This window comes from Haematobia irritans, chromosome 4 (genome assembly GCF_050003625.1).
Source record: "Haematobia irritans isolate KBUSLIRL chromosome 4, ASM5000362v1, whole genome shotgun sequence".
In the NCBI taxonomy this organism is placed as follows: domain Eukaryota; kingdom Metazoa; phylum Arthropoda; class Insecta; order Diptera; family Muscidae; genus Haematobia; species Haematobia irritans.
The window spans coordinates 160,193,930-160,208,340 of NC_134400.1; the positions used below are offsets into that span (position 1 = coordinate 160,193,930).

General features: G+C 33.2%; 1 protein-coding gene across 2 annotated transcripts in view; it reads right to left on the reverse strand.

Annotated features, from left to right (window-relative positions):
* mas (trypsin-like serine protease domain-containing protein masquerade) overlaps nt 1-14,411 on the reverse strand; it is a 63,101-nt gene that overhangs the window by 19,913 nt on the left and 28,777 nt on the right. Inside the window, exons 2-3 of one of the 2 annotated variants that reach the window (XM_075305930.1) lie at nt 6,407-7,204; nt 6,184-6,339 (exon numbers count right to left, since the gene is read on the reverse strand). In XM_075305930.1, coding sequence (XP_075162045.1) covers nt 6,184-6,339; nt 6,407-6,977 — 727 coding nt within the window. In that variant the 5' untranslated portion in view covers nt 6,978-7,204. Of the gene's footprint in view, nt 1-6,183; nt 6,343-6,406; nt 7,205-14,411 lie in introns of both variants that reach the window. The other variant, XM_075305929.1, reaches the window with a different exon arrangement.

Consider the following 14,411-nt stretch of genomic DNA (forward strand, 5'->3'; position numbering starts at 1 on the left):
CCTTGTGTATGCAAGGCGGGCATGCTAACCATTGCACCACGGTGGCTCCCTAACCGATATCGACCAATTTTTGCATGGGTGTTTGAGGCCACATATTTACTAACATCACATACCAAATTTCAACTGAATCAGATGAATTTTGGTCTTCCAAGAGGATCCGGAGGTCAAATCTGGTGATCCGTTTATATGGGGGCTATATATAATTATGGACCGATATGGACCAATTTTTGCATGGTCATTAGAGACCATATACTAACATCATGTACCAAATTTCAGCCGGTTCGGATGAAGTTTGCTTCTCTTAGAGGCCTCGCGAGCCAAATCGGGGGATCGGTTTATATGGGGGCTATATATAATTATGGACCGATGTGGACCAATTTTTGTATGGTTGTTAGAGACCATATACTAACACCATGTACCAAATTTCAGCCGGATCGGATGAAATTCGTTTCTCTTAGAGGCTCTGCAAGCCAAATCGGGGGATCGGTTTATATGGGGGCTATATATAATTATGGACCGATGTGGACCAATTTTTGTATGGTTGTTAGAGACCATATACTAACACCATGTGCCAAATTTCAACCGGATCGGATGAAATTTGCTTCTCTTAGAGGCCTCGCAAGCCAAATTTGGGGGTCCGTTTATATGGGGGTATACGTAAAAGTGGACCGATATGGCCCATTTGCAATACCATCCGACCTACATCAATAACAACTACTTGTGCCAAGTTTCAAGTCGATAGCTTGTTTCGTTAGGAAGTTAGCGTGATTTCAACAGACGGACGGACGTGCTCAGATCGACTCAGAATTTCAACACGACCCACAATATATATTTTATGGGGTCTTAGATCAATATTTCGATGTGTTACAAACGGAATGACAAAGTTAATATACCCCCCATCCTATGGTGGAGGGTATAAAAATGGAATTAAAAGAACTTCCTGGGTAGTTAAAATAAAAAACGTCATTGGGAGTGCATCTTCTGGAAGTACTTTTAAAGTTGTGCCTTTGGAAGAACTTGCAATATTTTCTGCTGGGATATTGTGCTAATAATTTTAGAATTGGACCCTGAAGTTTGATTTAATGTTAATTCACCGATCACTTGAGTAATTTTTATGGGATTCGGTCAAAACGAGGAAACAAATCTAAATAGGTATGTCAATTAGTTGCACAAATAAGTATCACAAAAGTGTCTACACGGATGAAAAAGGCAGTTTTTCATATGTTTGGCTATAAACATTATATGTTTGGAACACAAATTTGTAAACACAATATTTTTGAGTGCAAGCATATAATGTTCATAAACTAGCATAACATGTTTGGGACATATATGTTAATATGTTAGAACATATTATGTTTGGGACATAAAATGTTTGTAAATATAATATGCTTGGATGCAAACATATATTAATTTAGAAATAGCCTATAAACATATATGTGTTTAGTAGCTTGGAGCGCTATTTAACAGGGAGCGATATTGAATTAAGTTGGTGGTTGTTGCTTGTTATTACAAAATTAACATTTTATTTTTCCTTGGGCAATTGATCAGCTACTTCTTTGATCCGTACAAACTGTGTGGTCCGCTGTTCGAATCCCCGTCCGGCTAAAGGTAAAATTAAAATAAAAAAAATCATACAATTGAATAATTTCTTCTACAATGTTTGTATTACAGAAAAAGGTGCTAAGAACTAAAAAATCTCGTGGAAGTGAGAAAGATGTGGGGGAATATACAATTGGGCAGAAACAAAATTTTGAGCATTCAGGTCGAAAACCTATGTTGTTAGCAACTATATTACCTGTTTATTTTCATAATTCGTTATGATTGTAAATATATAAATAAATAAATAAAATTTTGAGCACAATATTGTTTGGGAGAATTTTTTTAAGCATATAATATTTTTGGGTGCAAAATGCTTCCAAACATATTATATGTACACATAATAACATATTGTTTTTTGGAAGACAACATTATTGAATTTGGATGCAAAAATACAAAATGTTTGGAACTTAGACTACCCAAACATATATTGTTTAGACTAATATGCTTTCAAACATATTATATATTGGAAGAGATCAAACATATAAATGTTTGGGCAATACCCAAAAATTTATATGCTTGAAGCAAAATATGTTTGGGAGTATATGTTACAGAAGCGATTTTTTGTGAGCGTGTATGCATGAAAAAAGTGGCAAATTTACCACTAAAGCGACACAACGTACAATGCTTCGATCCCATGCAACGAATGGACAAACTTTGTAAATTTTTTGTCTTGTAAAGTTTTTACGTGTATTAGAAACTTTTTTTTTTTTTTTTTTTTTGACATTTATTTAAAGTATTATTATACTATGTTATACAAACAGTTATATTCTTAATATTCTTATATCTTAATATAATTCTCTATTTTTAATAAAATCAACAATAAGTTTTTTAAATACAATATTATTTTCTTGACATTTTATATAGTTTGGTAATCTGTTGTATGTTTGTAACCCTTTGTAGAAAAGACTCATTTGTCCAGCACTCGTTGTTGATCGTTTGATCCTGAAGTTTTCTGCATTTCTTAGCCCATATGGTTGAGCGTCTCCTACCATTTGTAGTTGTTCGCTTAAGTACTCCGGCGCAATTCCCATTTTCATTTTTTGTATAAATACCATAGTATTCATTTCTAAACGTTGTCTTATATTAAGCCATTTTAATGTATCCAGCATCCATTTTATATTTGCATATCTATTCATCCTTAGTATACATCTCATACCTTTATTTTGAAGTTTCTGCAGCCTATCAATTTGGTTCTGCGTACAACATGTATATAACACTGTTGAAGCATATTCAAAATGTGGTTTTATCATCGTATTATATATATTTATCGCTGTTGTCGTTGACATTTGATTTCTTATTCTTTTGAAAAATCCAAGTTTTTTTCCTATCTTTTTGCATATATATTCCAGGTGTTCTTTAAATTTTAAATCTTTGTCAATGATTATTCCAAGGTACTTTATGTTTGTTACTTTTTCTATTTCTTTGTCTTTTATTATAATACTCCTATTAGTGTTCATGTTTATTTCCATAATTTTAGTCTTACTTTCATTAAGTTTTAGTCTATTCATATTCAACCATGTATTAAGCGCACTTAAGTCTTTTTCCATTTTTATATAGCATTCATTTGGCGTATCAGCTTCCGTAAAAATCAATGTGTCATCTGCATATAGTATTACCTCACTTTCTTCTAATACATTTGCCATATCATTTATGTAGATGATGAAAAGTACTGCACCTAGTATCGACCCTTGTGGAACTCCGTATTCATTTCTAATATCTTCCGAGATCACGTCATTTACTCTAGTTCTTTGTGTTCTATTGCTTAAGTATGATTTGAACCATTTTAATTCCTTGTCTTGTATTCCATACATATATAATTTTTGTATTAGGATATCTCTGTCAATCGTTTCAAATGCTCTCTTGAAATCTATGAACATAGCTAATGTTTTGTCATCTTTGTTTTTGTTTTTCCATCTATTTATCACATAATTTACTGACGTCTCACAAGAATAATTTTTTCTGAAACCAGACTGGTATTTTGATAATAATCCGTTCATTTCAATATATTTCACCAGTTGCTCTTTAACCACTTTTTCTAGGATTTTTTCGCATGTCAATAATGTATTTATTGGTCGAAATTCTTCACATTTCTTTGTTCTCTGAACTTTTTCGATTGGTATTACCATAGTCTCTTTCCAATTTTCCGGAAAAATTCCCCTTTCAAGTGAATCATTTATCGTCTTTAATATCATATTTCCAATTTTATCCCAGTTATCCAATATTATTGTTGTCGATACATGGTTAAAGTCTGGTTTATTTTTTAGCTGTTTGCATATTGCCAAAAGTTCGTTTATATTTATGGTTCTGAATTGGAATTTCGTACTAGTCATATGTATTCTGTTTTGGTATTGCACATCATCTATTTCATCTCTTATCGTTCTAATACTATTTACAAAATATTCGTTGAATTTATTCGCTATTATTTTGCTGTCCTTATATTCTATTTGGTTAAATATCACAGTCTCTATTGCACATTTCTCATTCCTTAGTACCAAGTCTTTTATCTCCCTCCACATTTGTTTTTGATCTTTCGCTCCATTTATTTTGTTGTTTATGTAACTATTTCTGGTATTTATTACTTTCGCTTTATACATATTTCTTGTTCTTTTATAAATATTCCATGAGGACACTGTATTTTCAAGCTTTGCTTTTCTATATTTCTCCATTTTCTGCATCTTCATTTCAAACAGTTCTTTGTTGTACCACGCAGTTTGATGTTTAGTAGAGTTTATTCGGAGAGGTTTTATAAATTTCTTTATTGTATTTTCAAGACATATATCTATTATATTAGGATATTCATATCTATTGTTTTGCATTTCCAACTCCATTATTGTGCGTAATTCCTCTCTGAACATGTTTTTATTGTATCTGAAACATTCTTTAACGATCTTATTGTTCTCATTTTGTTTACGTCGGCATTCTACAATAATATCTATGCATTCATGGTCAGAGATTTTGTACATCCTGTAATTTTTATTGACATCTCAGCTGGGTTTGGGACTTTAACCTCGTAGTTTTCATTTAATCCATTTTGTACTGCTAGTCTTATTTTTTCCCTTTCTGTTTCATTCTCAGTTTGTATAACCACTGTACCATTTCTTCTATTTTCAACATTTATAATTTTCAGATTTGTTGGGTCAACATTAGAATTCAAGTCATTTTTGGTTTGAGAAATATTCTGCTTTTCCTTTGGTTTTATCACAATTGGTTTTGAAACATCTGGCATCATTGTATCAGAATCTTTAATAGCTTGTGCATATGTCACATTTCGTTTGACATTTCTCTCCTTTAAAGCTCTCTTAATTTCGTTGCACATCTTTTCATTGCTCTCACCTATTGTATCGCACATTGCTTTATTTTTGTTCTCCATTTCTTGCACATTACCAATTAGTTTCGTGATCTCTCCAATATTTTTGTCACTCATTCTTTGTAATTTCTCTATTTTACTCATTCTCTCTTCGTATCTTTTTTCTATCGCTTCAAGTAGGGCTTTTATTTCGTTTTCATTTTGTTTCAGAGACATCTCAAACTCATTTTTATATTCGCTTAAGCTTTGTTTGTTTTTACACACATCCTCATGTATTTGTCTCATAGCCTCATCAATATTGTGGATGTATTGTATACAATCATCACACATATAACGCACATTTTTGTTGGCCCCAATGCAACTTGCCGCGTATGCATCAACACCTGAGCATTTGTTCTCACAGTGATATACTTTTGCACACACACCACTGCATCTAATGCCTGTCTCTCCTCTAATTGGCTTTTTACACTTATTACATTCAGTCATTGTTGACCAAATAAAATTATTATTTTTATGATTATCCTCAGCTCTTCCACAAATCTTTCACACTTTAGATATTCAGTTTTGATTCTATTTATATATGAAATAGTCACTGTCTATTAAAGTTGTGTTTTTATATTTTTAATTATTTATTTATTATCTCCTTGTATAAACTTTGACTTATCGCTTTCGCTCTCTTTCGCTCTTCAGAAAAAACTAACGCTACTTTTTATTCAATTTATTTTTATTATGACAACTCCCTCGGTGGTGCAATGTGCTAAGGTAATGGTGTAGAAAACACAGGTTCGAGTCACGGTGGCGGAAATCTTTTTTTAATTCTGTTTATAAATTCGTAACCATAACGTTTTCAGATCGTGAACGCTGGTTGTTATTTCAACAACGCATGGTGTCATTTTATCGTTGTCAGATTGACACCGCCTGTTCTCGGTTCGACACCACATGTGTGTTGATTCACTTTCATGAACGAATCGTTTTGAAACGAGCACGCCGTACATGATTTTTACTATGAGTGTAGTCAATTATACCAAAATTTTATTTTTGTATTCGTAGCTCGATATCATAAACTATTAAACAGAACAGAAATTGGAATAAAAATCGGAGCACATATTTTTGTTTGGCCGCTTTCGAAGCACTGTGCAACGGTAACACGGCTCTAATAAAACCCCAAAACATTTATCAAGTTCCTCAGTAATAATGCTTGAAATTCCTAGTATATCAATCTTCTAAAGAACTGAAAATGTTTACGAAGATCGAATATATACATATGTCATACTTACTAGCTGGTATATAAATATCCTTGGGCATCTTTGTGTTAGCATAATCGTCGAGAGAGACACAACACTTAGTGCCCTCCTTACACCAATCACTACCAGTCAAATAAGCTTCACAATATTCTGCTATGCGGTCGGTAACACAGACCCCTTTACATTTATCTGCTGTGGAAAATCAATTTCACGGATATCATCAATATCATCTTGGAATTGAAAATAGTTCACTTACCTGATTTTTCATCTTCATTGGCATCTTTGTCCGTTTTTTTGGTTGGGGCTGAGGTGCTGGTGGGTTTCTTAGTGGTGGTGACTTTAGTGGTGGCCAGAGTTGTTGTGGGTTTTTTCTGAGTTGTTTTTGGTTTTTGGGTCGTTGCCGCTGTGGTGACTTTGGGTTTCGGTTTATGTGTAGTAGTGGTTGGACGCTTCGTACTTGTAGTCGTCGTCGACGTTGTTGTACTCGTTGTGGTTGACGTCGACGAACTACTACTGCTGCTACTGCCCCCGGCTCCACTATTCAATGACGTTACATTTTTCGCTGGGGCGCTTTCTATGCAGCATTTCATGCTGGGTGATGGACAGGGTACATCTTCCAATACCTCATAACATATCAAAGTGGCCAATGTGTGAACACACACTCCGGGACAATCTTTAGAATCTGCAGTACTGGTTATGGTATCCAAAAGTCCGGAAAGAAAACTACCAGCTAAAGATTCGTCTTGGCCAGCTATCGGTGGTGGCGATATGCACAATAGTAGCAGTGTTAGTCCTAAGACTAATGTTGGAGTTTTGTATTTGATCATAATGTGATGGATAATATGATGGCTGTTTATCGTCTCAGTGGACGCTTGATGGCTTAATGTCTAGTTTTGTTTCTTAACGTGGCTAATGTTGACTCGTCGTTTAACTGATGGACTGACTGATGCCTGTTATCTGATCCACGTTTTTTTTTTTTTTTTTTTTTTTTTTTTTATTAAAAAACTTTCGCTTAATGGCACATCATTGATTTCCCTTTAAATGGATGAATAGCCTGTAAATGAGATTACTGATTATTACTATCATTTTGGTTGTTGGTGTTGTTACAAGTGCAATCTAAATATAGCTGAAGTAAAAGTGTAAGAAATTATTTAAAAATGAATTATCATTTCCAAGGAAGTCCATATATTTGTATGGCTATATGGACGAGAAAAGGGGTATCACAAACGTTATTCCTTATACACCAAAAAAAAAAGAAAATTTTAACTCAAATAGTTTTCCAATTGCAACATGTTACAAATACGTTAATACTTTTTGTCAAATTGAAGAAAATTTATTAAAAATAATACATTTTTCTGTTGTTTAAGAAAATGTCATATCTTGACGGGAAATATTAGATTTAAAAATTTTTAAAACGTCTTTAGCGCTATACGAAGCTCAACAGAGGTATAATTTTCCTAAAATGTACTCATTTCAGAGATTTATGAACTCAATTTAAGCAGATTTCTTCCATTTCAAGAAAATATAAACTAAAGGGTGATACGGTCAAAATTTGGTCAATATAAACTTGACGTATTTCTTTCAATTTTGCATTTAAAAAACCTGAACACCCCTCATTTTGAAGGTGTGTGTGTGTAGAATGTTGCTCCTATTTTGATTTTGGAATTCACTCTTCAGTTGTTAAAATGCCGTCCAAGCAAGAAGAGCAGCGTATCAAAATTTTGCTCGCGCATCGCGAAAATCCGAGCTACTCGCACGCAAAGCTGGCAAAATCGCTAAAAGTTGCCAAATCAACCGTTACAAATGTAATTAAAGTGTTTGGGGAACGTTTGTCGACAGCCAGGAAGTCTGGATCGGGGGGAAATCGAAAACCGGAAGCCGCTGAGACGACAAAGAGAGTTGCCGGTAGTTTCAAGCGAAACCCTAACCTCTCTCTCCGAGATGCCGCAAATAAGCTGGGTGTATCGTCTTCAACCGTGCATCGAGCCAAAAAACGAGCCGGACTATCGACTTACAAGAAGGTAGTGACTCCAAATCGCGATGATAAACAAAATACGACGGCCAAAGCGCGATCCCGGAGGCTGTACACGACGATGCTGACGAAGTTTGACTGCGTGGTAATGGACGACGAAACCTACGTCAAAGCCGACTACAACAGGAGTTTTATACGGCAAAAGGAAGGGGAAAGGTAGCAGATATTTTCAAGCACATAAAACTGTCAAAGTTCGCAAAGAAATATCTGGTTTGGCAAGCAGCATTTTCATAGCTTCCGGGACTGTCAACCAAGAAATTTACGTGAAAGAGTGTTTGAATAAACGTCCGCTGCCTTTCCTGAAGAAACACGGTTGTTCCGTACTGTTTTGGCCGGATTTGGCATCTTGCTATTACGGTAAAAAGGCCATGGAGTGATACGCCGCCAACAACGTACAGGTGGTTCCCAAGGACAAGAACCCTCCCAACACGCCAGAGCTCCGCCCAATTGAGAAATACTGGGCTATTGTCAAGCGGAACCTAAAGAAGACCAAAAAACTGCTAAGGACGAGCAGCAATTCAAGGCAAACTGGCTTTCTGCGGCGAAGAAGGTGGACAAGGTGGCTGTACAAAATCTGATGGCAGGTGTCAAGCGTGAGGCCCGGCAATTCGGATTTGGAAAAGCGAAAGCCTAACTGAATATTTTTCCTGAATTTTATACTAATTGAACTTGAAAAAGAAATTTAATTTGATTTTTTAAATAAACGATTTCATCGATTTACACGCAATTTCCCTTGACCAAATTTTAACCGTATCACCCTTTATTTTATTTATTTATTACTTAATTTACTATAATTACAAACTAAAATAAACTTATCCATACGGCCACTAGCAACTAGAGGCTGTCGGCCTAAATATTTTATTTTTAGTAAAATTGTGTACTATATTTTTGTTTACAACTTTTTTTTCTTATTTTTGGTTCACGTCATTAAAGTAAACTAAAATTATTCAAATTAGGAACATTTGCTCATATCAACTAACTTTCATGAACTAAAATAAGGTTAAGTTGACATAAGCGCCCCTTTTTTGAGTGTACGCTGTTGCATTTGTTGTGTTTCTTCGAAAATCTTTAATTTATTTTATTAATTTATTAACAACAAGTAAATACAGCAGTAAGTTCGGCCGGGCCGAATCTTAAATAACCACCACCATGAATCAAATATTTTGAAAATTCTTCGTCGTAGCAGGTTACTTGATAACATACATATAGAATTTCAGAAGGTTTTATGACAAATATTCGCCCAAGTAGATCAGTTCAACCAGTACGCTTCCCGAAGATACATTTAAAAATTCTACCGATGAAGACTGGATTTATAAGAACCATTTTTGTTTGAGTTTTTGAGGAATCATAATCATCTCGTGTAAGTGTGCAAGAAAATGATGATTTCGCGATAAAATTCAATCACCTATTTGATTGATTCAATTAAAATTTTAATTGATATTGGCAATAAATTTCAATCAAAACAAATTATATATTGCGCCCCAAAAATATTATTTAGTTTTATTTGAAATAAAAGAAAATATGCATTTCTTATAAAAAAAATCAATATTTTATTTTTCTGACAATGAAAATTCTTCTGTCTATAGCATAGACAAAAGAATTTGGTTCTTGTTATTTGTGTGTTTTGTTCTAACATAACTAAGACATACAATCGCGATCAATAACAACTAAAGGGTTCAAAAAATAAACTATATAAATTATTGTCTTCCTTATCACATTAACCATGTCAGCATGTTCCTTCTAATATGTAGATGCGCCTAGATTTCCAAGAAATCAGCAGCCTGTAAGCTAAATTAGTTTTTCTGAAAGTAAACAGAATAATTCCCAGCAAAAAATGGAGCAGGATTGTAAGGGAAAGAGGCAGTACCAACTGCTTACAATACAACCGAATCAGCGCTGATTTCTGTGGGCGATGTCCCGATTTAGAGCAGCTTCTACATAGCGCTCTAAATAGGCAAAGCAATGTAATATTTGGTATTATATTGATGATACTTTGCAAATTCTGGAAATATAAATGAAAATACATATTTTTATTATTTTCGGATATTTTTCATATTTTTAAATCCAAAAGAAAGGAATTTTTTACCTTTGCATAGAGATTGTAATGCAGCTCATTAGGTTATCTATCAGATATGCTGCTCTCTACTTGGGTTAAAACTGGAAAAGCAGGTAAAACATAAATGCAATTTAATGCCAATGCTACTTCGCAACTTGAAGGTGAATCTTCCAACAAACCCATACTTTTGGTTTTAAAAAAAGTTTAACATTTTAAAAGATCAATACGGTACCCACCTTTTGATTGGAAAAATATTCATATATGTTTGATAAAATGATGGAGTTGATTGATTAACCTGAAATTGGTAAGTAAAGAAGTAAAATTGCTCACTCAAAGAAATGAATAAAAAATATATTATTTTATTAATATATATTTAACAGGATTCATTATTAAACAGGATTCGATGGAAAACGGTATTCACATTTCACAATTGCTTACCTTCAATAAACGTAGATTGTTTTCCATTTTTACAATACTACAAACACTGGTAACTTCAAATGCATTCTGCCGTATATTTTATTCAAACCTTAACCACAAGGCCATTTGTTGTTGCACACTTTATTTACTTCAACCCTTTGCTATGATTTGTTGTTGCGTTCAAAATATTTATGCACACATTTCGAACGCAGCAGACAGAATGTTGCCAATCATGTTTTTCAATTTACGCGAAAAACAAAAACCCAACCGTTCGTTACGAGTTACTTTCACAGACTGATCTCTCCTAGAGGTGTGCACGTGACACGAAATTGTCGTGACTCACGAAAATTTTCGTCATTCGTGCGTGAGTCGTGAGTCACGCTCATGACAACAGCGTGAGTGTGCGTGATTAACAAAACAAAATGTCGTGCGTGAGCGTGAGTCACGAAAATAATATCTTCGTGAGTGTGCGTGAGTAACGAATTACACTCACGACAATATTCCTGCTCACCAACATAAAACGCTTAAGAGTTAAATTCAATTACAATTCTAGTGACACCTGAGATGTTATGAGTTTAATAACACTCTCGATTTTAATAATGCTCATGTTTTCAGACACTTCGGTCAGATAAACGAATCATAAAATTATTCGTGAGTCACGATATTTTTCGTGATTCACGGTATTTTTCGTGAGTCACGGTATTTTTTGTGAGTCACGACGATTTCGTGCGTGAGTGTGCGTGAATATAAATTTTCTTTTCGTGAGTGTGCGTGAGCGTGAGTCCTACCAAAAAATATCGTGCGTGAGTGTGCGTGAGTATGATTTTTCTGTCGTGAGTGTGCGTGAGTAAACTATTACTCACGTGCACACCTCTAATCTCTCCATCGCGTGTTGTTGAAAAAATACACATTCTCTTGTTCTCTTTTTGCTCTTTCTCTCCATCGCTCAAAACTATTCAATTTCAATCACAAAGGTGATTGAATCAATCACATGTTTAATTGGGAAGGGAAAATTTTTCAATTACGTTTGTAATTGAAAATTATTTCCGAATTGATTAACAAATTGATTGAATCAATTAATATTTTAATTGGAAACGTAATATATAACAATAATTTTTTATTTGGATTTGATTAAATATTTAATTAAATCAATTAACATATTAATTGAATCGGTATCCAAATTCTATTTAGTGTTTAATTGAAAAAATTTCGGTGATAATTTTTTGTGTGTAGCAATATCCAACTGCAGATATTGTCACCGACTTCTTTGCTATTTAGCTAGTGCTTTTTACATAAAGCCTACCTGATATTTCTTTTACACAGAAAACATATGAGAAAAATGTTTTTTTTAATTAAAATGCTAGTTGAATTAAAAAAAAATAACAAAAAATACCAGAAACAAAAAATTTTTTATTTCTGATTTTATGAGATTGAAAGACAAAGGTTGTCCATATTTTATCACTTGGTATTTCTTTTGGTAAATTTGCATAAAATAGGAAAACTTAAATAATATATGTGGAGTAATTGAACATACGGGAATTTTGGCAAATTATGTGTAAGATGCGGAACACTTCCTGCAGACGAATTTCCGGGACAATACAGGCAAATCCCGGCCATGTGACAAGCCTAGGGCTAATACTTGTCTCTGTTCAAATATATTGAACTGAATTGAATATATCTACAGTCTATTATATACCAAAGGATATATAAACAATAAACCAATTAATTAGAATTTTCTTAAAAAAAAAAATAAAATAAAATGGATATCTTTAGCAAAATGTGAACTAATTTAATCATGAAGTCTTTTGGCAGAAGTTCAAATATTTTGAGCTACAGCGATTGTGTCTTAAGTCTTTTGTTTTTCTTCAGCCATGGTAGAATTAAGTCACATACACACCGTTAATAGATCCAATGCTGCTCAGTGTTTACATGATGAAGAGATATGAGAAATCTCACTTCAAATATTTTAAACAACACTGTATGTGTCTTAAGTCTTTTATGAACCTTAAGATAGAACAAATAAATAATTTTTGTAATTAATTAGCACCCGGTTTCAAGAAAATTTGGACATTTTATTTTTTCTCATATAGAGGGACTTCAAAGATCCATGAATATTTAAATAGCTTTACGGTTGGTATACAATAGATTATTGTTGATGTCAAAGTCCACTCCCCCCCATGCTGGTTATGTCACTTTAAATAGAGAGCATGGAGAACATTGTTTATTGTGAAAATATGCTAGGGTGGCGTTGAGAAGTTGTTATACAGGTCTGTGGTCATTCATGTTAACTTCTATGAATGGGATTCTACCGTTATGACTTGAATATGACCAACAGTAAACAACCATTTGAAAAAGCATCATCGCATTGCCATTACCAATTATTTTCATGGCACATTACATTACATGACAGCTTTGACATAGTTTCAGTAGATTCTTTCAGGTTTTTGTCGTCCAGTTTGGCGTGTAGTCTCTGTGTGTTTTTGCATTTTACGGTAAAAATTGTTTTAATAGCTTTACTAACCAAGCTGACCAAGCAAGTCAAATGCAACATAACTGACATACTATACAGAATACTTTGTCTCCAACTGCCGGTTCCGACCCCCACAGTGTGTTGACGCTGTTTATTTCATGTATGTGTGTTTTCTTTTTTTCTTGCTAGCTTTTCGTTCATATATGATGTGTCCCGTCCAAACTTGGCAAGGGAAAGACTTTCACTTTGTTTGCAATGCCATGGAATTATTGGAACGGAAGTCAAAGTGAACTTCCCCCACTGCATAATAGCATTCATGAAAATCAAGACATTAATGTTTCGTGTGTTTCCATAAACAGAATTATTGGTTGATTTAAGCCTATTTATGACTGTAAGACACGATTGCCACAGTTGGTAGAATTCTACCCAAAATGATAGATATTTTACTGTTTGGTAGAATTCTTAAGCTTTGGTAGATTTTGCAAAATATTCCTCTCCAACTAAGAGGTACTTCACAAACTTTTATAGAAATAGAAATTTTCTATAGAAATAAACTTTTGACAAAGTTTTCTATAGAAATAAAATTTTGAGAAAATTTTCTATAGAAATAAAATTTTAAGAAAATTTTCTATAGAAATAAAATTTTGAGAAAATTTTCTATAGAAATAAAATTTCTCAAACATGGAATGATCTGTTTAGGACCTTCATACTGACAATCGGTTTTCTTGATGTACCAATTTTATGTATATTATACTTAATTTTTATTAAAAGTTTGTGTGCTAGTATAGGTCAATAGTTAGTTTAGGACCTTCATACTGACAATCGGTTTCTTGTTTTTTTTTATACTTAATTTTTATTAAAAGGTTGTGTGCTAGTATAGGTCAATAGTTAGTTTTAAGTCAATTTTTCCTGACTTGTACTAAATTCTATCAACATGTTGTCCTATAGGGCGTTGGTTGATTAAATAAATGAATAAATAAATAACTTTTCCATAGAAATAATATTGAGAAAATTGTCTATAAAAATAAAATTTTGAGAAAATTTTCTATAGACATAAAATTTTGAAAAATTGTCTATAGAAATAAACTTGTGAGATAGTTTTCTATAGAATTTTAAGAACATTTTCTACACACATACAATTTTGGCAAAATTGTCTAGAGAAATAAAAGTGTGTGAAAATTTTCTATAGAAATACAATTTCGAGAAAATTTTTTATAGAAGTAAGATTTTGAGAAAATTTTTTATAGAGATAAACTTTTGAAAAAATTTCTATGGAAAATTTTTTT